The sequence below is a fragment of the Tympanuchus pallidicinctus genome, unplaced genomic scaffold, assembly GCF_026119805.1.
Source record: "Tympanuchus pallidicinctus isolate F22 unplaced genomic scaffold, pur_lepc_1.0 scaffold24, whole genome shotgun sequence".
Classification (NCBI taxonomy): domain Eukaryota; kingdom Metazoa; phylum Chordata; class Aves; order Galliformes; family Phasianidae; genus Tympanuchus; species Tympanuchus pallidicinctus.
This window is the reverse complement of record NW_026294741.1, coordinates 2,372,299-2,397,860: the sequence shown is the minus strand read 5'-3', so window position 1 is coordinate 2,397,860 and position 25,562 is coordinate 2,372,299. Positions and strand designations below refer to the sequence as shown.

At 50.4% G+C, this 25,562-nt stretch overlaps 1 protein-coding gene across 2 annotated transcripts; it reads right to left on the bottom strand.

Moving 5' to 3' along the window:
* Positions 1 to 20: 20 nt before the first annotated feature.
* Positions 21 to 25,562, bottom strand: TBX4 (T-box transcription factor 4). 2 transcript variants are annotated; one of them, XM_052688683.1, is made up of 9 exons: positions 25,498 to 25,562; positions 24,270 to 24,428; positions 23,424 to 23,518; positions 14,110 to 14,229; positions 12,476 to 12,623; positions 5,354 to 5,506; positions 4,187 to 4,275; positions 3,528 to 3,769; positions 21 to 2,334 (listed from the first exon to the last, which is right to left on the bottom strand). In XM_052688683.1, the coding sequence occupies exons 2-9, from the start codon at positions 24,423 to 24,425 to the stop codon at positions 1,712 to 1,714; spliced, it is 1,626 nt and encodes a 541-aa protein (XP_052544643.1). In that variant the 5' UTR covers positions 24,426 to 24,428; positions 25,498 to 25,562; the 3' UTR covers positions 21 to 1,711. The 2 variants fall into 2 exon arrangements, with proteins under 2 accessions (XP_052544643.1, XP_052544644.1); XM_052688684.1 differs by lacking the exons at positions 23,424 to 23,518; positions 24,270 to 24,428; positions 25,498 to 25,562 and adding an exon at positions 14,721 to 14,895.

Genomic DNA, 25,562 nt, shown 5'->3' with positions numbered 1-25,562 from the left:
AAAAAAAAAAAAAAAAAACAAACCTTGCAACATTCATTTTTATTAAGTATTTCATTTGTAAAAAGCAAAGCTGAATTGGACACGTGGCCTGCATTTGTGATATATATATATATATTTTTATATATATATATAATATATATATATGTATATAAATAGCTATTCAGCATGCAAAAATTGTAGTGATTTTGAAAATCTGATTACAAAATGCACACCAGTCACACACCGTCTGCTGCATGTGTGTAGGTTGTCCAGGTGGGAGCGTGCCCTCCATGGTGGCCTCAGGGCTGCCCCGCTGCGAGCAGCTGCCCTCGATCATCAGCCTCTCCTCGTTGGAATGGATTCATCCAAATGCAGAAGTGCCTCCTGACTTCTAAGTGTGTATTTCAGCCTTTTGCCTTCGCCCAGTTGGGAAGCAAGGGGTGGGAAGCACAAACCCAACCCTCTGATCACAACTGAAGCTTCAGTACTGCGCTCTTTAGTGGAAAAAGCTCCCAGCGCCACCGCTCAGCAGCACGGAGGAGGGCACAGTCCCTGCTGCAGGGCTTTTCAGGTGAAATCAGAGAGAGATTTGTTCAGTAAGGAGCACAGCTTCCTCCCACGAGTCGGCTCAGCGATTCTCAGTGCCTCCTGGGGGCACTCTGTAAGCAAAGTCAGCAGGGATGGAGTCAGCTCAAGATGCTTCCACGGTAAGCAGTGGTAGCAACCTCTACACTGGTCATAGATTTTTACCTGCTTTACAAATAGTTGTACACTGTTAAGCCTGACAGGCAATGGGAATTCCTTCTGCTCCCACCCCACAATTAAGGACCGCTTCTCCATGCCTTCTTTATGCTGAAAACAATTCTTCCCAAGCTAGCTGCAAAGAAAAAAAAAACAAAAACAAAAACAAAAACAAAAAAAACATAGCACAAAAAGCGCGTTTCAGCTGAATGCAAAAGAAATGAAGGACCAGCAAATACAGAAACCCTTTCTGGAAAGTATTAGCGACTTTTAAGCTTAGATTTCATAAATATATTGCAATAAGCAAGTGTGATTTGATCAACAGAGTCTGAAGACACTGGGTATGTTCCTAATGCTGCAATTAATTTGCTGTTTGGCCCGGGGCATAACTCTTCACTCCTCAGTCTCCCACAGCCATGATCGATGGGGGAAGAAGGGACGTTTGAGCACCGGTGCTTCTCCTCTCTGTGCTGTGCTGGGAAGGTCTGGACTGGCACCTCACCACTGGCATCAGAGGAAAGGAAATTCCTGCAGGTGGACAGAGCCTAACACGTGCTGCTACAGCAGTCCTGGAGCTACACAGCCCAACGGATCGCTTCTTCTTTGGTTTTGGGGGGTTCTGTGACTTTGCCAACCGAGTACCATACAAACGAAGCTCGTGTTTTTCCCAAAAAGCCAAAATTTGCTCATGGACGTTTACTGTTACAGGCAAAAGTGAATGACAGACGACTTCACTCGTTAGTCCAGAAGATGGTTTCTATCAGATCGGTAATGAAGACGTGAGAATTAATTCATTCGGAAGTGAGTCAGAGGCTGATGGATCCAGGAGTCGGAATTCTCAGTGTGCCCGAGATGGGCTCTCCCCGCACGCACGCGCCCCTGGGAAATGCATGCTCGTCTCACCCAAGTGCAAGTTACCCACAGGTATAACGCTGCCTTAGCACCGTCCCGGAGCAGTAACGCAAGCTGCGGCACCGCTGGGCCCGCGGAGTCACCCGTCCGTCCAGTTCTCCACCGTCCCCATTCCTGAATGGTACTGCAGCGAGGACTCCCGCGACAAGGAGAAGCTTTGGGAGTAGAGGAACTCATTGGCAGCGTTGAGGTGTGGGGAAGGCGGCTTCCTCTCACACACGGACGGGTGCACTCTTTCCCTTGGGAAAGACGATGGGGGGACGCGCTCCCGAACCTGAGACTGGGCCAGCTGGTTGTAGACACTGAAGTGGCTGTTCCCCGGGGGCTGTGAGCCCTGCCCCGCGATGGACGGGAGCCGCGGCATCATGGTGGTGGCTGTGAAATGGGCTGGAAAGGGCTGGTAGGGCACAGTTTCCATTGTCTGAACACTGTAGCTGGTGTAAGGTGCGACTGAAGTCCACATATTGCAGCTCAGCGGGGGAGGCGGAGGCGGCAAGTCATCCACCGCCGGCACGCCTGCGATCTCAGCCCCTGACCCAGAGTACATGCAGGCTTCCCGTGGGGCCACCTCGCTGCAGTAGGACGGGCTCAGCATCTGCTGCTCGTAGGGTGGTGGGGAGCGGAAGTAGTGATCATCACCCACTGACGAGGAGGCCTCCAGGTAGGAACGCTTGCAGGGCAGGTCCAGGTGCCGCGCGCTTTCTGCGGGAAAAGAAAAAGAGCTCAGGGATGGGACTTCAGAATGCAGGATTGTTCCGCTACACCACCAGTGCTCTTTTTCAGACCGTTTCAGACAACGTGCAATACCAACAAGGTGTCGTGTTGCAAAATATTGGAGTAATTCCATCATCCTCCCAAGCATGCTGATGACATTTATCAGGGTAAGTAAGTGACTATTCTCACATCAGGGATTACTTCACCTTCATCCAGATAACAGAGGTCCGTGGCACTCCTGCAGCACTACTCCTGACAAACTCAAGAAGTCTCTGAAAGGGTCTTATCACAGCCCTCCTTCCTGTCAGTACCAAAATCACTGTACATTTCCCAGATATTCATGTCAAAAGCTGCAGAAATATCTCAAGATAAAGGAGACCTTTCCCAGCTGCCCATTCTTCTTCTGAGCCTCACATGCGGGAGCTCGTTAGCTGGTCAGAATGCTGCATTTATGAACTCATCTGCAAATTAAACATCTGCTAGAAGAACACATTTGCTTCACAGTCCTTATTTCTGGTGGTATTGAATTCCTCATTTGCCCATGATCAGAGGATTCTCACAGCTTAAATAAATTAGCAGCCAATCAGACATGCAAATAGAAGGATTTGGCTGCGTGAATAATTTTCCTTCTAACTTGAAACATGCCATGATCTCATCTGATCTGGACTAAAAGGAAGACAACGCAGCTACAGCTCACTTCAAGTTAGGACCAGCTGATAAGGAAAAGGATGCGTGGCCTCCACCGCCCCGCTGATTGCACTGGGATAACTACAATGGCTCCTCCTGCAAAGTGCTCATTCAGGGCAACTTCCTTAATGCTAATGGCCACATCAGGACATTTCAGGATAGATAAGGCCTCCTCCCTGCAAATATTAACTCGGATGACTTATCAAGTGATAATTTTTCAGTGTGGCTTCATTCCATTTAAATTATGTGTACTGATTATTGGTTTTGTTTTGCTTTTTTTTTTAGCTCAGAGCCTCAATTTGCCCTCTATGGGACAAAACCACTAACAACTGCCCAAAGATCCAGCTTGTGAACCCTGACCCTCCAAAACACTTTGATCACTTTGAAGATTAAGGTCTAAGAGACACATCCAAAACAAACTGGGATTGTGGGTAAATTTTCAGTGCTCTTAGTGCCTATTTGCTACAATGTTTTTCAGTGTAAACTCGAGTTACCTCTTCTCTTCAGGCAGTGATAGAAGAGCCCTGAATCTCTCTGTGCTGTGAAGGTGTTGAGTGACAGATCTTGAGTATCTGAGGCTGCGAACTGCATGTGAGCACCGTTCTCGTACTGGTAGTGTTGGAGGGTCTGGTGACTGCCATGGAGCGGGTTAACATCTGGCTTGGTGGAGAGCTGGCCATGGCTGGACACCAACCTCTGCCTCATGATGCTTTTGGAAATCACTGGGTATTCTTTGCTGAAGAAGGCGAGAAAAATATTACTGGTTAGACAGCATCAGCATGACCAGGAGGATGAAATATGAGTTTGGCTGCCCCAGCACATCCCCATCCAACGGCTCCACGCCTTTGCCAAGCACGATGAGCTAACCTTCACCATGCTCCGGGCGTGGACAAGCATTGCAACAGCACACGAAATGCATCACTCGGCTACAGGAAGAGCTTGTCGGAGGCAGGGAGGGCATGAAATGCCCTCAAATACAAGAAAATTGGATGCCCCACAGCATTCAACAGTTTTCTTCAAACAGGTGCAGCACGTTGACAGTGAGACAAGGGCAAAGGGGCTGAGCAGTGCATGCCAGACACCACACGGCTATGTGCAGCAGCCAAATTCAGCCTGCTGACCCAGAGCCCTCCCATCCAGCCTCCAACCATACCTTTGGAGCCGTGCCACGCGCAGGTCGCTGTCGTCGCTTCCCCTGAATCCCTTCGCAAAGGGGTTGTTCTCAATTTTCAGCTGAGTTATCTTTAAGAGAAGGAAAGCAAGCAGAAATCATGTGAAAACAGATGGGATGATGGGCGGAGGGGCTGAGTCCTCTGGTGCCCGGTGGGTTCCTTCAAAAGAAGACGTTGCCACCACCTGCACTGCGCTCAGCCACCAGCCCCTGCCCACGCACAGCAGTGACAGTGGGAGTATTAAGTTTATGGAGCACTTTGGGGACCTCAGGGATGAAAGGCACCATTGACCTCGATATTTTAAGGAGGTATTAAATAAGCGCTTTTGAGCCTTTTTGGTTAACCACGTTTGGGCAGTTGGTCATTTTACACCAATGTCTACAACTTTTCAAACAGGATTCACTTTGGTGCCTAAATACGTACCTTTTTTTCCCCTGTCTTACCATACCACACTCATCCAGGCTGCCACTCTGAGCCTTTTAACTGCTTGCTAATTGCAAAATCTTGCAAGGACTGTGTGCCTCAATGGACACACAGCCATCTGTTCAGGAGGAAGAGGCACCCAGGGATCACCGCAAATAGGACCGCAACCCAGTGCTGCCCTGACCCAATGCATGGAAAAGATGTGGAGAAACCCAACTCTGCAGTCAGTGCATCGCTGTGCCACACACCCAATGCACAGCCCCAGGCCCTTGTGTTTTGTGTTCCCCCCCCCCCAACAAAACACAAACACCTGGAGCCCCCTCCTACCTTCACCTCCTAACCACAGCGCAGGCTCCTAGCTCGGTTTTATGGTTGCATTCCTTGTGTGCCTTGCTAAACACACATGCTATAATTACTTTTTGCTGTAGATTTATGAGCAAGCTTTTCCCAGCCGTTATTGGATTTGCTCACTGTTTTGAATGACATCTTAGAGTTTATTATTATCCAATTCATTAGTTCCTGGACGATCAGGCCTTGCCAGGCTGTTGGTGCCCAGCGCTTGTCGTTCTTCCCCTTAGCTACATCCTCTGGCCCATCAGCCATGCTTTGAGATTAATGGGCTGCAATGGAAACTCAGCTTTTTGAGCAGTTCTGTTCCCTCCCCAAGCAAAGCTATAGGAGCACACAGCCCAGAATGAGCCCCTTTGGACCCCAAAGTGCCGTACCTTGTGGTTCTGGTAGGAGGTCACCGAGATAAAGGACGTCTCTGGAAACACGTGGGTGCAGAATGCCGTGTTCTTCGAGCCAAAAGCGTTGTTCTCATCTGCCTTCACAATGTGCAGCCGTGGCTGGTATTTGTGCATTGAATTGAGGATAATCTGGAAAACAATTGGTGCTAAAGTGAACAATCCGATTTTGTAAAAAATGGCAAGTCTTGGCCACTTGACAGCTTGGTCCCACTAGCGCTACGCTTCAGCTTTGCTTTCAAACTGTAGGGGAAAACAACATTGTTTAACATGTACAACCCACAGCAGAGTGGGTCTCTGCTGCTCTGGCAAGTGATGCTGCGCTGAACTTGGAGCTTTTCTGCTGAACGCTCCTTTTCTTATTGCTATTGGACAGAGTCAGCCTGGGTGGAAACAAAGCCGTAAATTTTTTTCTCAGCTCACATTGAAGCTGCAAAATACATATAATTCGCCAGCAGACTGGTCCATAAAGCTTCCCCATAAAATACTTTACGGAGCTGAAAAACAGCAAAAGCAAAAAAATATATATATATCACAGAAACCACGGAGGGGGAAAAAAGGAAAAAAAGAAGTCTGTGTTTTTCTTTCATCGGCCGCTAAGAGAAAGCTTCAACCAGAAGGTTTTCTGCAGGTCGTGCAGCAGATCCCACGGGTAACCCTGCAGGTGAGACGTGGCTGGAGAATGGTGAGGAGGGGCTGTGGGACGCAGTGGGCACTCAGTCCCCCCGGTGCACGCAGGGCACAGCGCTGGGCTCTGCCAAGGCACGCAGGGGCTGGTGCCTCATTGTTCTGCCACAAGAATGGCTGTGCCCACATGTGACAAAGTAGTTTAAAGAAATGGATTTTCTTCTAAGGAGTGGGATGGGTTTTAAGAAAAGCCTCTATTCCTCTCTCTGGACAAAGAAAAAATTATTTGCTTCTGGTTTCCTCAACACAGCACTCTTCAGCCTCTTCCCACTCCCAAACCATCTTCCAGCTGTTCCTGGAGCTGGATTGTCCCCAGCATGGCCAACACCCTGAGCAGCCACAGGACACATTCAGCCCTATGGAGATATGGAATCAACAGGGAATGCTGCACAGGTTGAGTCTGCAGGAGGTGGTGGTGAGATGGGCGAAGGGACGGGCGTGCAGGCAGGTGGATTGGACATGTGGATGGATGGATGAATAGAAGGATGGATGGATGGGCAGACAAATGGATGGGTGGGTAAATGGACAAATGGATGGATGGACAGACAGATGGAAAAACAGATGGACTGATGCACAGAAAGAACAGAAGGATGCATGGACAGACAAAACCACAGTTTGCATTAGTTCACACAAAGTGTGGATTTAGCCCATTTTAAATGAAAAATAATAAGAAAGAGAAGTTTGCCTCCAGATCAGCTGGACATGCACAGTGCCACAGTGCTGCACTGCAGCTGGACAGGAGGCACTGCTCAGGGCTCGTGCTCCCCACGCCCCTCCATCCGGCCACACGGATCTGCCCACAGTAGCCGGCTGCATTATATATACCACTTAAACACAATTTTTATTGTTGACATTTTCCAGACAACCCTCCTTGCTCCCCAAGAGAGAGAATGAGGAATTTTTGGCATTTTATCAGCTTTGCATCACGTCTCCGAAGCACTTTGTGGCTGCTGATACGCAGGCTGTAGAGCTGAGAGGGTCGGCTCAGGTTTTGGGTTGCAGCTTTTGCTGCGCTTTCATGTGGCGGCCTCTCGTAAAACAGCCGAGATGAGCAACGCCAGAAGGCTGAGGCTCATAAGAAAGGGCACGTCAATTTTCAATAATTAAGGGTTGATAAATATGGGTTGTCTGGAGCAGAAGCTGAAGGGCGCTGAGCTTTGCTCACCTCCTGTCCCCAGCTGCCCGGGTCTGGCAAGGCAACGTGTGGCTCCAAATCAGAACAAGTGAATGGCATTTAACCTCAGATTTCCAGTGGGTGGATGAGCAGCCTGTTTCCTACCTCCTTTTCATAACAGTACCCTCGAGGGCATAAAGATTCCTTTAAAAACCCTTTTCTTGGCCTGAGCCTTTTCCAGCACCAACACAAACTGGATGAAGCCTTTGGAAGGATTGTTGACAGATGCACATGGTTACATCCATGGCTACAAATCCTCCCAGAGGTTCACTTCGAGCTGCTTGATATCTGTGGGGGGGAAAACACTGAAACAGCTTAATCTAACCGACTGCAATGTGCTTTTACCCCTTGCCCCAGGGTGAAATACGCAGCACTTTGTCCCAGGTGCAGGAAGCAAGCATTGAATTGACCTGCCCACTGCCTGTATTCCCACCAACAACTTTCTGGAAAGCAAGAAGTGCGCGCACACACACACACACACACACACACACACACACACACACCCTACTTGCTTGCCCTTGGTTTAAGCACCGTGCACTCAAAGCCCCTGAAAAATCATTCAAAAAATCCTCCTCAGCCTCAGCTGTAAACCTCAGCGCCTGCGCGATTGGAACGCCAATAATTTGGGATAAATACTTTTAAAGGCTGCTGTGGAAAACCGGTCGTTGGCTAAAAATACACAAAACAAATGTAAATTCCACTGCAGTGACGAACATCAGTGGAAAGATTAACTTAAAGAATTGTGTCAAAAAATGAGAGGCATTTTAATTGATGGGACAGAGCTCGGCAGCACAGAACTCAGATTTGAGTTGCTTTGTGCCCCACTGATGGCCACAGATGGCCCCAAGTCCAGGCCCACAGATATGGGATTTTCCACCCCCCCATCTGCCTCCTTTGTGGTGATCACACTGTTGGCAACTGGAACTTCAAGTGTAATATAGTTCTTCTCTCCTTTTTTTTTTTTTTTTTTTTTTAAACATTTTTTCCCCTTTTTTTGGCACTCCCCACTCAAGAGCAAATGTCAAAAAATGGTGTCATTTGCTCCTTCCATTTAATGCCAACTTGGAAAAACACTGCTTGAGCATCTCAGCGTCTCAACATGGGTCCGGGTTTGCCACTTTGCAGGACGTGGCCTTAAGGGTCAGAGCTGGGCACAGCCCCATCACAATCCCCAAAAAATCAGCAGTAAAACGTATTTACTTCCATATGAAATTTGGGGAGTTGATTTAAGAGCACTCCCTGTTTCTCCAAGGTATCAAATATCATATGATGCAGTGGTTGCCACGGCAACTGCCTTTTTTATATTGAATAGTAAACGTCTACGAAAAAGCCACATAATTTTATGGCTGCTCCCATGGGATCACATCATAACTAATAGAAAATCTCTCATTTTTGTACATTTTTCTGCTTCTTTCTTCCTTCCCTCTATTCTTTTTAGACTGAAGCGCCCAGCCCCACGCCGGCAGGTCGCATCCCTACCCATGACAACACGAACAGCCCCAACCAAATGCTATGTGCAACCTCCACAGCTCCATCACCACCTGCCCCAACCCTCCATGTTCCCATCTGGCCCCAGGACGCTGCTGCAGGAGCAGAACCCAGGGCTGTGCTGGAGGAGCCGCCCCACGCCAAGCACCTCCTGGCAGTCTGCACAACAGGGAACAGAGGGGAATGCTGGAAAATCCTGGGAAAAATTCAACGTGAGCTCAGACAAATTGCTCCCCACACAAAGGCCAACGCTGCAATATTTTTTGCTTTCTTTCTTTCTTTGTCCTTTGTTGCCTAACATCAACTGAGATGAGCAGTGGTGTTTCCTGAGTTCTTGACGCAGAGGTGCTGGGGAGGGGAACAAATACTCCATGACCATGGAGACGTGCACCATGACCCCAGCACAGCACTTCTCCTTGGTGTAGGAACAGAACAAAGCCACCAGCACAAAGATCTCTGCTGGATGCCACTGTTCAACCGTAACACAACTGGAAGATGCCACCTAAAATCGATGGGTTATAAGGAAGGCAATACCATCTCTTGCATATCCTAACTGAGCTCTTCTTCATGCCAGTCCCCAGAAAACTGACTTCAAACTTACACAAAAGGGTTGCATTTTGAATGCTTTGAATGAATAGAGAAAGGAGGCACTGGTTGCCACCAGTGTCACCACAACTGTGCCAGTGGGTGTTGGCCCAAGGCACACACCTGGCCTGGTCACAAAGCATGGAGCAAGAAAGTGACAAATCCTAAGTTGAATTTGGGGTTTTGTAAGATGAAGAGGACATGAACCTAAATGGCCTGGGTGTTCCTGGCAAGCAAAGGGAAAGATGATGAAATTGAAAGAAAAAAAATGAGAAGGAAACACCGAGTGATAATCAAATAAAACCAAGGATTAAAAAAAAAAAAAAAAAAAAAAAAAAAAAAAAAAAAAAAAGAGAGAGAGAAGTAACAAAAACTCATCAAAATTGAAGAGCAAAGCCAGAAAACAGATGTTTGGGGCCAAGAAAAATCAAGAATATCACTCGAAATGTCAGCAGAAGTGATAGATCACCCCTAGCACTCCGCAGCCTTAAGCCTTGGGAGATTGCATCTCCAAAACCAAACCAGCACTGTGATGGGCAGCAGGAACAGAGCCCTGCAGTGACTCAGAGGTCCCAGGGAGCAGGGCAGGTGCAGCAGCAATGTGCTGGGGGGGTGAAACTCAACCTCAGCTGCCACCTGTGCCGATCTCCACTTCTAATCTCTGTTTCCTTGTCTGTTTTTCCATAGGAATATTTTTATACATTCTGTAAAGAGCATAATTTCCAACCAATATGAGCCTGCCAGAAATAGCCATGCAGTGCAGTCACCCTAACCCAGCTGGCCCAGGGGATGCCCAGATGGCCAGGGCAGGGGCTGCATCTCAGAGGGGCTCCCACCAACACCAAAGACCAAACTTCAATGCTCTGCGTTCACACCAATGCTGCACCGCTCAGCACTGTGTGCAAAACCAGAAGTGGTGACTCCTCTGTCTGAGAGCTGCCACTGTGAGCAGCTCCAGCAGCACCTCATAGCAAGAGGTGAAGGAAAACCCAACCAGGAAGACAACAGCAAAGGAATTCAGGTCCCTGCAACGAGCACCCCCGGCCATAAGGGCCATCTCACAGGCACCCTCCACTTTGTTGTTTACATACTTGAAACCTCTGGAGAAAGTGGAATTCCATTCATCAGCGTTTATCACTGAGGAAATATTTGTTGCGACTCGCTCAGTTTTTCCCTGAGCTAACCCCTGACAGACACCAGCATCCTGCATCCCTTCCAGCAAGCAGTTGTTTCTGTGATGTAAGGATGGCTCAAACAGCTGAGGGCTCCAATAGCACGTGGCAGGGCACAGCCTGCTTCCCCAGGGAGGAGGGATGCTCATACTGTGCCCAGGAGCACTGCGAGCAGGAGATGCCACCATACCTCCGCGCCCCCGTGCCCACCAGAAAGTCACCCAAGGCTCTATGCATGCACACATTGCTCTGCAAATCATGAGCATCAGGATTTTGCTCAGATCATTGGTGTCTCAGTGCTCTCTTTAGCACCAGACCGACCTCCAAAGCCAAGCATCCCACAGACTGTTGATTTCTTAAATCCATTCTCAATTCTATTCCTCAGCCTGATGTGAAAGGAACACTTCACAGTTGGAAAATCCCCCACCCCACAGACACTGCATGAGGACACACGTTCCCTCTGCTCCTGCAGCTCACCCGTGGGAGTTTGCAGGCAGATCACAGCGCTCTCTGCTTCATTTCTTCTCGAAAATACAATTTCTATTCTATTCCTTCCTATGACAAACTGCACAGATCTGTGCCATTATGCACAGCACCCACGCAGGGCACGGCTCACAGAACAAGGGCTGCTGCCCATGCCCTGCAGTGCTGCCCCAGCCCAGCCCGGAGCTGCGGGTTTTGAGGTTTGGAGGAAATCAGTGACAAAAGGAAACAGGCAGCCAGCAGAGCTGGAGCGCGAGAAGCAAACAAACCGTGCGGCTTTCCACACTTGTTTGCTTTAGGCAGCTTCGAGAGAAGGGTTGCGACGGCTGGGATGGATTCCTAGAAAGGAGAAGCTGTGATTTAGCATAATGCAGGGCCCTGTGCAGGAATGGGATGGGGGCAGCAGCACCACAGATCGCTGTGTTTCCAGCCCTGAAACCTTCACACTGAACAGGTGCTGAGCCCAGGTTGTTCAAAAGCAAATCGCTCATTGAGCGAGAGGAGCTGTCAGAGAAGTGTCTGAACCCCATGCAAAGTGAGCTCCATCCATGTCATGGTGAGGCTCTGTGGGAAGACAGTGCTGCCAGAAGGAGGAGAAAAGGCTCTTTCCCACTCAAACACAGTGTTAAAATTGCAGTTAAGTAATGACACAGTTGGGAGAAGCAACCATTTCGCGTTGCAAAAGCAACACCACACATCCTGTTTGTTTCACAGGCACACCAAACATCCTGTTTTATGGCTTGCATTTTACAGCATAAACAGCAATATATACTAAGCTGCACTGCTAAGCAAGGGGAAAAATGCAACGGGACACAGGAGGGAAACTGCACAGTGAGCAGCACGGGGTGGCTGCACAAAACTCTCAGCTCTGCTTCCTCCTGCACAACTCCATAGGGCTGGTCCCATTTTATGCCATGGTGCTTTCACCCTTAAAGAGGAGTGGAAGATGGGGGTGGCTGTGATTGATAACATCAGCATGGAGCCTTTGGGGTCAGCAGACAGGGCAGGGCTGGCACAGCCACTCTGCAGCAGCACCAAGACACGTGTAGATGGCTTTGGGAGTGGGAAATTCACAGAAAATTGTGTGCACTGAGAAAATCCTGGGCCCTGTTTCCCTTTCTCCAGTCACTGAGGTTGGTTTGTTTCTATGTGACTTTCAGCTAGGACAGTGGAAAACATCGGGTATGTTGTTTAACACATTGAGCTCAATAAATGTTCATCTCCCATTTCTGCATTCACCATAAACATGAATATATTCCAAATGAAATACTGTCTTTTCAAGGGCCACCAAAGCCAACCTGGAGAAAAACACTTTCATGCAACTTGTTTCTGCAAGCTGCAGGAACAATGGCAGGGCTGAAAACCCCACAGCATCCCTGCAACCATACAACAGCCTGTTCAGCACTCCTGCATCCCACCCAGCACTGCATCCAGCGTCCATCCCTGCATCCACCCAGCACGCTCATTATGGGCCCAACCCAAAGGATTGCCCTCGAAGAACTTTGCTCTTACATGCCCGAAGGGATCCAGGTGGTTGTTGGTGAGCTTCAGCTTCTGGAAGGACACGAGCTGCCTCATCCAGTGCGCTCCAGTGGCAGGTGAGTCAGGATGCACATACAGCCGGCCCGGCATGGCCGGCTCTGCCTTCCCAGCCACCATCCTGCAAGCACAGTGATCACATTGCAGCACTGTCTGTCCCACAGAAAGCATTGCCATTGACCTCCCCTTGCAAACCACGGTGCAGCCATGTGCTGGGTTTCTAAGAGGCTCCTGCTGCCCATGGGATCTCTTTGTCCCAATGTCACAGCTGGCAGAGCTGAACCACCGTCTCCTTGGGTCACTGTGTTGACATTAGCCAAGGAGGACACCTTGCTTGGGTCTTTGGAGAAGGCTGGCCACGGATGAAGCCTTCCAAGACCATCCAGCAGAAAACACTTCTCAGTGTGTGTTCATATGGGATGGGGCTGGGCGCTGCCCCTTTGTGCCCACATCCCCCCTTTCCCACATATCCAACCCTCCACCAGCATTCATGGATGTGAAACCTCACTGCGATGCATGGCTTCGTGGCAGCTCCCCCATTACTATGTATTGTTCTCTTCTCATAAAACACCAATAAAGGCATTATGACCAAAAACAACAGAGACTTTCCAGCAGCAATAAAATGAAAAGGGGAAATAGCTCTAGGGCTGGCAAAAGCTAAATTAAACAAAGTTAACAACTATCCATCATCCAGGACTTAATGGTTAAAGCACAAAGTGGGCTGCGTGCTTCATCTACTCCTCTTACCCAAAGGCACTGCAGGACAAAAGGGAGTAGAAAAGAAATTTTTGAAATCTAGAGCAGCCCTAATGTGCAAGTGAATTACTGCAGTTTTATAGGATGTTGCTGTTCCCATTGAAATGAGTATGAAGTTTTCCATGGCTTGTCCTGACTTTCTGCTTACTGCTGCATGGTGAAAAGATGAGCACGGCCCATTCTCCGTGAGGGAGGCTGCTGGGCATTGTTCTGGGGAGAAACAAAAGGGGAAAAAAACACGCTCCCTTTGTCAGAAAGCAAAACTCCATCTGCCTCTGGGGTAAGCAACTTTACTATCAAAGACACAGCAAAGGGAGGGAATTACAGAGGAGGGAGAAACTCTGGTGGAAGAATACTGAATGAGAAGGAAAGAGGCAGTGGGTGGGAGAGCTGTTCCCCCACGTTACATAGCTCATCCTCAAGTGCAAAATATTGCTGCTGGAGAAAAGAAAAAGTGTACAACTTCTCTCATTTCCCATAGATTCATGATTTTAAGGCCAAAATGCACCATTGGGTCACCGCTTACAGCCCCTGGCACACACAGGCTGCAGGCTCACCCTCACACGCCTGCACGAGGCCAAGCAACCTGTGGCACCTCCTCTGATACGATTGACTTTGGAGACTCCTGTCCTTTGGAGATGGATGATCCACATCTACCAGCAGGCAATCCCTTGGCTTGTCCAGAATACTCAAATTTTTCTGGCTTTAACTTTCAGTCACTGGTGATCATTGGGTCTATGGCTGCTCTGTGCCAGAGCTCTAGGACACCAGCATCACCCATGGGCAGTGGAACCATCCATCCACCTACAATTCATAATAAAAGGAAAGCAAACAGGAGAACGTCCTCTTACCATTTATTGTCACAGAATTTGTACCGGTGGTCATCGGCCGGGACGATGTCAATCAACAGAATGTACTTGGTCTTGGGATTCATTCCAGTCACCTTGACCTTGTAGCTGGGAAACATCCTCCTTAGGAAAAGCAAAGGGTTAGCACATGAAGGAACAGCCTAAAGTAGATGGAAACACAGAGCAGTGCCCCAAAGGGCAGCTCCACCACCAGCATATGATGAACCCAAGCTGGGACAAAGGAGCTGTAAAGCAAACTGCTGCCTACACATTGCCACAGTGAGCATTGCCCTTCTCCAAGTGTGAGCTGTGAATGGGAACAGAGAGCTTCACTACAATCACTTGTTATTAAAGATAGGGGCATATAACTCACTTATCTAAGAAACCTTTACCAAAACATAGTATTTAATACAGCATCTTATCAGTATACATGATCAATATATATGTGACCCAATATTTCTGGCCCTTCAGAAATCACCAGCACTGGCGTTTGCACAGCTAGGCACTTGCTACAATCAGAAAGATTAGCACAGCAGAAGGGCAATATAAAAACATAACTACAAAGGGAGCAGTGCAGGTAGAAGGGAATTTCACAGGAAAGCAAATGTGCTCGCTCATCCCTGAAGAGCTCAGCTTGCAGAAAAGACCCCACAATGAGGGATCTCCAACCAGAGATCCTTCCCTAGAGGCAATCAGCCTTAAATGGGGTCTGAGAGAGGTGCAGCCAGGTTCCACCCCTTCAGTCTCAGCTGAATTGCCTTCACCTGTGCTCCCAGGGCTGACGGATCCTTTCCCCAGGTGATCAATCGTGGTTCAGGCCATGACTCTGCAGTTCCCATACAGCACTTCACGTCCCCTGAGCCGCTGTTCCCTTGGCCCCATCATCGCAATCTCCTCCTCACCCAGTCAAAAAGCAAAACACACCAACCAAGTCAACGGAGCAAACCAGCTCACTGTGCTCTTCCATCAGTTGGCCAAGGCAGCTGCCAAACGGGCTGTGACGTCTCCTTGCCATCAGCACAAGGGGAGGGGAGATGAAAATGTTTCCATGCTTGGATCATCGATTGTTCTAATTAAGCCCTAATGTCACTGCTCCACTGGAGGCCCTCCTGCCACTCCCTTGGTCCAGCAGCACCATTTTGTAGCAGCGTGAGGAGAAGGCAACAAAATGGGCCCTGTTTGAAATCATCTCAATCGACTCTTTTACATGCCCTGCATAAATTCCAGATGTTTACCATGTAATTAGCCAGGACTAAAAAGGGGTGGTTTACCAATGTCCGTATTTGATTTTCATTCATAAACTCTGCGCTCCTCTTAACCTTGCCCTCATACAGGTAAGCACCTGTATAAATACAGTAGGACATTTCAATTTGTGAATACACAGCCCGATTCACACATTGAAAAAAATCTTGTGAGGAATCCGATCCGAATGCCAAGCGTTAAAGCCTTAAAATTACATTTAAAAATGAAACCAAAAAGAGGAGGAACGGATTAAAAGCCAGCAAAGGGAACGATGCGATGCGACGGTGGCTGCGTCGTACCCGGATTTTCCAACACTGAGCTTCTGATTTTCTTTCTCTTCCCCAGTCATTTCGTTTACCGACGTACATCCAAGCTGCTAAAGTAGCCGGACTGATATATTGTAAATGTTAAGTGCTTTTTTAATGGCGTTTAAAATTAAGCTTCAGCATATGGAGTTCATACAGCGTGGACATGCCTGAGTTTATAATGTTCTTTCGTATAGCCCTCTAAAATAAATACAAAGAGCCAAAGTACTACTATAATATATACAGCCGGAATTCTTTCAGGATAACAAATGGGGACCCGCATCTGATGGGAGGTGTTGCTTAACTTGCGCGCCGCTCGCTATCTCGCGCTGGTAGCGTTGGGCTCAGCCGTCAGCAGCCGCCGCCACGTTTGCCAACTCCCCACATTCTTTTCCAGGAAAACACGGGGTAGGTTTTAGTAATTTGGCTGCTCGTGACCATTTCATCATTATTATTAGCTGCTGCGTTTTGGCCTTTAAAAAATATATATATATGCAACTAACGCGCCGTCCAGGGACTTGTCAGTTTAATTTTCTTAATGAAAACATATTTCTCAACCCCTTGGCAGGGGCTGGTTTAGTAAATACATCCTTGCAATGGGATACAAACACGGGCTGTGCGTTGCTGGTGGGGAGGCATGGCAAAGTGCAGCGCCGCGTCCAACTCAAAGCCGTCACAGAGCTTTGCTTAGGAATAAAAAGACGTGGAGCACCGAACCGTGTGGCTCCGTGCGGCTCCCGGCGCGCGCTGGGACACAGCCAGCATCTGCCTGCCCAATTCATGGCTCCGGGCAGGAACTCCCCTGTGGATGGGCGTTCTCGCAGAGGATGGGGCATGTTGGCCAACTTTCCCCGACAATAGCTCACTTGATCATTGAGAGTGGCCAAGAGCTCCACTGCGTGCTTTGCTGCGCTCTATCCTGCCAAGATTGGTTATGAAAATGGTAAATTTGGGGTTTCTGGGGAGCTCGGTGGGGTTCTGCGCTGGGTATGCAGCAAAGGGCGAATCCAACATCAAGCAGAGCTTCAGCCATTGTCCGTCCACCTTCGATTTGGATCCAAAGCCCTGGGAGGTAATGGCCCAGCATGCAGAAAGCCCCCAGCATATGTGAATGCCATCACTTTCCCAAAATGCTGAGTTTTTTCCCCTTTATGCCCTTTTTTTGGAAGGACCAACACAGGCGTGGCCTTGCACAAGCACCCAGCAAGAGCTGGGTTGGAAGATCCCAGTTTTGGACATGTCTAAATGCCTCTTCTCCCCATCCCCTACCCCTCCCAGTGCAGAAGGAACCATGCAGAACACACCTCGAGGGGCTCCTGAACCCCCCTGTTGGACGTCAGGACGGATGGGGACATTGCTGTGTCCCACAGGCAGGGCTCTGGCACAGCTCTGGTGCAGATGAAATGTACCAAAAACAGCAAAAGCCAGGAAAATAAACAAGCAGCATGATTCCAGAGCCCTCCCAAGCTTCAAAGATGATGTGCTGGTGAATTATTTGTTCTGATAATGAAGCAGTCACTGCTTAGCTAAGTTTATGCTAGGCACATTTTATCTCTATGTGATATTCACAAATTGTTTTAAAATGAACTGTTAGAATAAGCATCTCTTGTTTATTTATTTATTCTATTGCTACCCAATCCCCTCAGCCGTGCAGCAGTTACTGACACGGAGCCAAGGCTCCTATTATGTTCAAACAAAATTTAATTAATGTGTAATTGGTTGGTTGGATTTGGATCAGAGCAATAAGAGGAAAGATTTGCTTTCATTATTTGGGGCAGCAATTCCCTTCAGGCTCACGGGCATCTGACCCATGTCTCATTTCAGGTCGGTGCAAAGCACTGGGATGAGGGGACAGGGAACAGGGGATGGCAGCCCTGCGAAGCCCAGATCAAGGGCTGAGTCAGTGCCCTCTGAAGCACATGGGAACACAGGCACTGGAGCTCTCCCTGTGTTCTGTGCTGGCACTGATGCTGCCAAGGCTCCTTTCTCTTTGGGGTATAAATCTGCCAAAGTCCTTCAGCTGTTCAGAAGGTGAAGACTTGTTTCCAACAGCACTTCCAGCAGGATGAAGGTTTTCAAGGACAGGCGGTGATTTTGCAGTCCTTTGTTTTGGGGTGGGCAAGAAAAGTGCAGGGATTGAGTGCCCAGACATTTCAGCACAGCCCTATCTGGGAAGGGATCCCCACGGCGCATTGGGGCGTGAAAAACAACCCGAAAAACAAAAAAAATCACTCAACATCTCGGCCAATGTGCTGAAGGCTGCCTCAGAAATGGGCAGAGATGCCTCCAGCCATGCTCCCAAAGCACCAATGCAGACTGCACACATAAAACCCCGAGAACTTGGCCTAAAACTCCCCATCAGAATTGCTGCCTATGGATGTTAGTGCTCGTCTTCGTGGTTAGGAGAGAAAGGAGTGGTGCGTGGAGGCCCCAAGAACCACGTTCTCATTCTGATGAACTTTCCTCTTTTTCCTAATTTCCCTTCTTCTGACAAATATTTCTTCCATTGACTTCACGCATCTTTAAAAATAATATTCTCCGGGGCAGATGAAAACAAATTTGGGGATGTCAGCTGTTTCTTTTAGGCTTTTAAATGGCATTTCCTTTTTGATAGATTCTTGCTTTCAGAAAATACTTTCAAGAGATCAAAGAGTTTTCCAACAGGGTCCCATTTTCCCAGTGTCTCCTAACCTCAGTCCCTTATTTCTCTTATCACCCACGCCACTCCGCTATGACGCTCTGTATACAAAGTAAGAGCAGTTAACTTTGAAGTGCTGGATTAGCCCATGCCAGATCCTTGCCTCAGAATAACAAACAATACAGGTTCAACAGGAGTTCTCATCAGTAGTTCATTTTTCAGCCCCAAATTCACTGTCACTAACACAAGCAACATTGAACTCTCAGTCTATGGGCAGATAGGAGAGATTTATCTGGTGGCAGGACCATGACCTAGTGATGAGGAGGTCAGACAGTTAAGGGATTTTTATATTTTGGGATGGCGAGGCTTTATTTTATTCTTTTTTTTTTTCCCTCTCTCTCTCTTTCTGGCATCCAATTTTTAAATAAAACATTGTTTCTCACGTACTTGAGGACTTGGTTAGCTGCAGGGCTGCGGCCGTGGCTGAGGAACATGTCCTCCCCTGCGTGGGTGCCGAGGTGGTGCTGGGACCTCCATCCCTGCTCCGTGCACGGCCAAACCCTGCAGCCAACCCGGGGAAGGCTTTGGGAACGGGCGTAGCTCTGAGCATCCCAAGGCTTCATGATCCCAACGGCCAGGATCGCAGGATGAAAAATAAAATCCCATCCCTGCCCTGCCCGGCGTGCCAGAGCTCCGTCCCTTTGCCAAAGCTGTCGACATCGTTAGCAGCTCAGCCAACAGCACGGCAGTGATCTCCATCCCCCCCCCCCCCCCCAAGCAGGACTTTGCCCTAAGAGGGTAATTCCAGGACCCCAAATGTTGTGCTGAACAGCTCAAACATTCCTGAAATATCCGCTTTATTTCCAAGTTTTAAGTTGATGGCGCACATTCCAGCGCTCAGCTCGGATATTAAGGTTTGCTTTCGGATCAAAAACCTTCAGGAGAGATTCTTGTAGCTGCCTCAGAAGGTTCTGGACAAAAGTTTCCCTTTATTGTAATGAGAACTGGGCATCCACATGCCCTACGGAGCCATGGAAAATGTAACTTTTAAGGGATTATTCGCAGAGGAAAGCTGCACCAGCTCAGCCAAAGCAGTTCTACTTCTTCAGACCTTGATGTCCTAAAAACTACTTTTATTTTGGTTTACTAAAGTTGATTAGGAACAGATTTTTTTTTCTTTTTAAAACTAAAACGAGCCACTTTTAAAATGAAACCTGAACATCTGAAGGGGGGGGTGCGTCTTTTCCACACATGCAAACCACTTTATTGAGTCCTTTTTTTTCTTTCTTTCTTTTTCTCTTTCCTGCACGGTATTTTCCTACACGTGCCCCTCAGAACCTGCTACCGTAGGGCTGAGGCTGTCCCTGTAACACCCCCAGAGCTCAGGGTCAGCACCTCCATCCCCATTCACTGTAGGGGAGTTGGATTGAGTGACCTTTTAGGGTTCCTTCCAACTCAAACGACTCTATGATGTCCTGCTCCCACCCCTGAGCAGGTGGTGCTGCTATGGAAGAACGACCTATTTTTCTTCTTGGTCAGCTGCTGTTTATGAGAGATTTGTCATAGGCTGCATCAAACTCTTTGTCCCTGGCAATATTTGGATAGAAACTCCAGAGCTACAGAAATTGGCGCCTGGAAACCCCAGCGAACGGCCAAAGCTAAATGAAGGTTGGCAGAAAGCAGAGCCCCGAGTGCATACGGGAACATTCACTTCCTGCAAAAACAACGCTTGGAAGGCGAGATCGAGCACAGAATTAGGAGACACAGCGGGTTTTGCCGCGAGGTTAATAAACAACAACACCACCAACAGCAGCAATTGTTCAGTTAAATGAAGTCACATTGGGAAAAAGGAGTTAGAGCGAAATACCCCATGTGCTCCCTGCCCTGAACAGCCGTACCAACACACCCGGAGCAGTCCCCTCACTGCCGAGCCCCTGCAAAGCCCCGCACCTAGCACTGTGCTGCTGCGAGGACCGCGCTGCTCCGCTGCACGCCGCAACCCCGCGTGTCCCCTTTAGCCCCTTCCAGCTCGATTTCGTTCGTTTGTCTGAACACAACAGCTTGGAAAACTCTTTTTCGGGAGGATTTGGGGATATTCGTATCCTATAGAAACAAAGGGAACGGCCGGTGAGTGCTCGCAGCAGCCGGGGCAGCGGCCGCCCCGTCGGGGTTGAGGGAGGCTGAGGGCGCGGGGTCCCGCACGGCACGGCGCGGGGCAGCGGCAGCGGCCGCACCGTCGGGGCCGGGATTGGGGATCCGACACGGCCGTTCCCGGCCCCCCCTCAACCCGCGGTTGCCCACAGAGCAGCGCGTTCATCCTCCAAAAAGCCGCTCGAGAAAATTCTCCCGAGAGCGAATTCGTAATTAGGGCGAAGCTCCGGGGGGAAAACGGGGGCGGAACGGCGAGGTACGGAGCTCGGAGCTGCGGCCCGAGAGGTGCGGGGTTTTACGGCCGAAGGAGGCGCGGTTGGATGCAGAGTTCAGGGAACTTTGCTAACATAAACTTTTTATCTTTTGATGATCCTTTTAATATAAAATAATCTCTCTCCCTTTTTTTTTTTTTTTTTCCCCTCCCTCCCACAATGAAGCAGCCGAACATTAAAAAGATAGCGAGCGCATTTTAAAGATGTTTCCACTTTATAAATCACGCTTTCTTGGCAACAACGCGATTCCTATTGCAGCGCTGAGCTCGCTGCGCTCTCCTAATGTCTCCTACAGATCAGCCCTGAGAGGGAGTAATAATCCCCCAAAGTAATTCTCAGCCCTAAATTCCCCATAATTTATAGTGGCCGCGTTCTGCGGAGCGCCGCAAAGAACGAAACCTATGACTGCCCCTCTCCCCCCACCCCAGCGTTATCGATATTTGCCTTGTTTAGACACAGAGCCCATTTTACACCGCGGCCGCGGAATTAGCGCTTCCGCTGAGCTTTGCGTTTCCTCCCCACGGAGCGAACTTGTCACAAAAGTCACATTTTCTTTCCTTTTTCGAGGGCTTGAAACTTTAAAAATTGGGATTCGATCCCTTTTCGTTTGTGCCCTTGGGGCTGAGCAGCCCCACGATACGGGCTCCCATCCGCAGAGCATCTCAGTGTGTGCTGGGAGGGGATGCGGCCCCATCAATGCCTGCAATCCGCCGCTTTCCCTCCCCCCCCTCCCACCTCAGTGCTAAATACGAGCACACACAATTCTCCATCAACCCTCATTTTTTTTAATTGGGTCGAGGGGAGGTTTGTTATTGGCACTTTTTGTTATTAAACGGCTTGCGTGGAAGGAGGAATGAAACCTCCTGTAAATCTCGGTTTGCGTTTCGCCATTCGCAACTCGGGACAGCTTTGATCCCGGTAGCGGCACCGGGGGGGTCCGCGGGACCGGACGGGGCCGAATGGGATGGGATGGGATGGGATGGGATGGGATGGGATGGGATGGGATGGGATGGGATGGGATGGGATGGGATGGGATGGGAAAGGAAGGGGCTGAGGGACTTGAGCTGCTCGGCCCGAGCCGACAAAACCTCGCCCCGCATTTTCAGACTGTTTTCAGTTGGATGCAGGGAGAAGAACTGAAATCCCCGTTTTGTTTCGGGGAATTCAGGGGATTTTAGCACGAAAGAATTCTTTTGGTTTTGTTTCTTTTTGCTTTTTTTTTTTTTTTTTTTAATGTATCTATATTATTAATTTCTTGCCAATACTGCGTCTATTCATCTATTTATTTCACTGATCCGAATTTTAGAAGCCGCTCTGCTTGCCGCCCCGCAGCACGGTGCCCCATCACGCAGCTGCCATTTGCCGTGCCCCCCCCCCCCGCCGCCCCATCTCTGGAGGAAGGTGTGTGAGCACTGCCAGCTTCTCCGGACAAAGAATGTGGGGCCGAGCCCTATCCATATGGATTTGTTTAAACAATCCACGTTAAGTCTTACAAAGAGATAACATGCACATTTGAGATGCTTAGGGTCCAGAATTTGGTAAAGATATTACACGTCCCGAGCAGACACGCTCAGATTCTATAAATTAAGGGTAAAATATTTGAGGTCTTGATCCCCCCCGCCTTGGCTGCTTCAAGTAGCGGCCCTATCAGAACGGATCCGGCTCTTCCCATCAGCGGAAGCCACAGAACGAGCCCTACGATTTCATACAACGTGATAAGGGCAGAGTTACCTGAGAGATCGCTTCGTATACAAAACAAAGAGCTACAGAAGGGAGCAGCTCCGGCCCGGCACCTCCTCCCGGGGGCAGAGAGAAGCTCCGAACGCGGGCCGTGGGCTGGGGGGCAACGGGAGAAGGGAAACATCCCCCCTACCCTCAACCCCAACCCCCAGCTCTGCTCCCATAGAAGTTTCGACCAGTCGAAATGAATTAAATTCATTTTAACACCCAAATTCTGCAATGTTGGTTCTCTGCCGCTGCCCGGCACCTCGCAGCTTTGTTGGAAAGAAAAGCATTTCGGTGCCGAATGCTCACAGCGGTTGCGTTCTGCTCGTGGGGGGGATCGGGGGGGGGACGCTGTCTATGCATTGTGTCCCACTGCCATCCCCGCAGCGCTCCGAGCACGGACGGGCCCTGTGCACCCCCCTCCTCCCTCCCCCGAACCTGCCTCGAGTGAAGCTGTTGTGATTCGGACCCAATTCGGACCCAATTCGCTTCTAAGGAAACGCAGAATTTTGTTCCCTTGGATTTTGGACTGAGAAGCGTTAGCTCTCAATCTTCCAGTTTCGAGCCTAAAAGCACACCCTAAACCTGCACACCATTTTGGTGCCAAAAAATCCCGCTGTGCAGAGTGGGGGAGAGTGGGGGGAAATATCTAGAAGTGGAGCCGCAATTCAGGTAAAGTCCTTTAAAAAAAATTAATTGATAGGATAATTTGGGAAAAAGAAAAAAAAATAATGAAGCAGCACCAAAGAGAACGGGCATTAATCGCACCCAACGCTTCCCTGCAGCCACTCCTCGCTGCCGCCCCGCTCCAACACACACAGTTTGCAGAGAGAAAACGATCGCCCTGAAATCCGCCCTGACGATGACCATGTATTTCTGTTAATGGCACCGACTGCAGCATCGCAGCGGTGCTCGGTTCGCGGCTGAAGGATGGGGACATTTCGTACGGATCAGAAACAAAAGAGCCCGGGGATGCCCACTGACCTGCCTGCTTTGGTTATGATCATTTCGGTGCCCGCTTCATGGAACTTCTTCCATAGCTCCTTCTCGTGGAGATAGACTTTGATATTTTCTATCGTCTGCAAATTAAAATGAAATAAAATAAAGAGAATGAGAAATAGCAACGAGCGGCCAGGGAGCGCCCTGGGAAGGGCCGTCCGACGGCACCGGAGCAACGGGAAGAGCTGCAAGGCAGGAGAGGGTCCCGAAAATTCCACCTCCCTTTGCCACAAATAAAAGCAACAAACGGAGCTCGCTTTGAATTGCAGAGCTTCACATCCAGGCCGGGCACTGCGGCCAAACGGACTTTTTAATTGTTTTGTTATTATTATTATTTTTCTTTAGGGCTTTCTGTGCCCAAGCTGCACAGGCGGACCCCGACGGCGCCCGAGGGGCCTGGAATGGCCGTAGGGACGCGGCGAGGCCGCACGGCGCTGCTCGGCTGATTCCGCGGAATTGGGGCTGAGCAGCCGCAAACGGCCCAGGTTTAGTTTTGTCAAAATAAAAGACCAAAAAAAAAAGCAGCAACATCAAAACCGGCGCCGAAAGGCATCGCCTGGCCGGACGCTGCTCGGGAGGTGTCCGTGCAGAATGACCGCACCGAGGGGCGCAGCGGCATGCTTGCGGGGGAAAATATAAATAAACGAAGGGGAAAAAAATTATAATAATTGAAAATAGCGATTTCATCGCGATTCTTCGACCCACAGCCCGGAAAGATGCACGGCCGAGGGAAGCTCCGGCACCTCACCGAGAGCAGAAGCGGCTTTCCCGGTCCGGCAGGACACGACGGGCAGCAGTAACCGTTTGCTCGACGGCGCGTTCCGTGCGTACCTGCTCGGGGTCGGGGAGCTGCGGGCTGCTGAGCGGAGTGCTGCTGCCCCCGGCTACGCCGAGGACGGGGGAGCCCGCGGAGGAGTCCGCATGGCCGGGTGCGGGGGCTGTTGGAAACCCTTCCTCGGTTTCAGACAGGCTTTTCTCCTGGAGCATTTCCTTAGGGGGTGAAAAGAGGTGCACCGTTAGCTCGCAGCACCGGGGGCTTCGTCCAGATCGAGCCCCCCGTCCCGGCCACGTCCACCGGCGGGGATCGGGCCCCTAGGTGCTTCGTTAGGCGGCGGTCCCTCTGCCTGAGCTCGGCAGACTGGGACGTGACACCCCGGGCCCCGGGGGAAGCCGCTGTGCCCGGTAGAGCCTGGCCGAGCCGGGCCGGGCCCGCCTGCCTTCCCCAGGGGCCCTCCCACGCGTGGCCGTGCTCCAGCCCGAAGCCCGGGCAGCTCCGTTTAGATGTGACCGCAGCCTCCCCGCCCCGACCCTTCCTCACTTCTCCTCCCCTCTCCGCTTTTTGTCACCGTACGAGGCCGATACCCGCCAGGGAGAGCGGCTCGGCCCGGCCGCTCCTCTGTCCCCGTCCCGTCGGGGCTCCGCGAAGGCGCTCGGGGCTGCAGGCAAAGCGCAGCGGAGGAGCCGGGCAGCGTAAACAGGCGGAGTGCAGGGCTTGAGATAAAAGGGCCCCTCTTAAACTTGGAAGGAGACTGGGAAAAGCCAATAAAGATAAGGCCTGACAGCTCCGCCGGGGCTGCCGCGCATCAAGCCCGACTTTTACTGCGCGGAGGGACGGACGGACGCGGGGAGCTGCGGGTTCCCAGCCTCTGCCGTGCTCGCCCCGACACCGGCTGACGTCCCCGGAGCCGTAGCCCCGACGGAGAGCTCCGCTGCCGGCCCCACGCCTCCATATGAAGGGCTGAGTACCACGGAGCTCCAGCTCCAGCCTCAGCGGTGCTTCACAGGGCCGTGCAGGGGACACGCAGCACGCTCGGATCTGCACGAGCTGTACCGTATGCAGCGGCTGCCCTGTGTGCACCCTCTGTCTGAGCTCTGCACCGCTTCCCTCGGACGGGGCGGCAGGAGCCGAGGCAGCAGCCGGGGACAGAATCGGCGCAGGCCGCGGGGACAGAGGCCGGGCCCGGTGTGCTGCGGGACTGCCACCCGTGCGGGGCTGACCCGCACCGCGCTCCCTCCCTCCGTTCCCTGCCTCCCTCCCTCCGCCGAGCCCCGGACTCACACTGCCGGCCGGGGGGCAGCGGGCGCAGCGGGGGGCTCCTGGCTTCGCCTCGGGGCGGCTGCGGC

Coding starts and splice junctions, on each gene's coding strand:
- TBX4 (XM_052688683.1), bottom strand. CDS start 24,425: ATGCTCCAGGAGAAAAGCCTGTCTGAAACCGAGGAAGGGTTTCCAACA. Junction 14,230..23,423: donor ATCATAACCAAAGCAGGCAG/GTCAGTGGGCAT, acceptor GCTTTTCCTAAG/GAGGATGTTTCCCAGCTACA. Junction 12,624..14,109: donor AAATTCTGTGACAATAAATG/GTAAGAGGACGT, acceptor CTGTGCTTGCAG/GATGGTGGCTGGGAAGGCAG.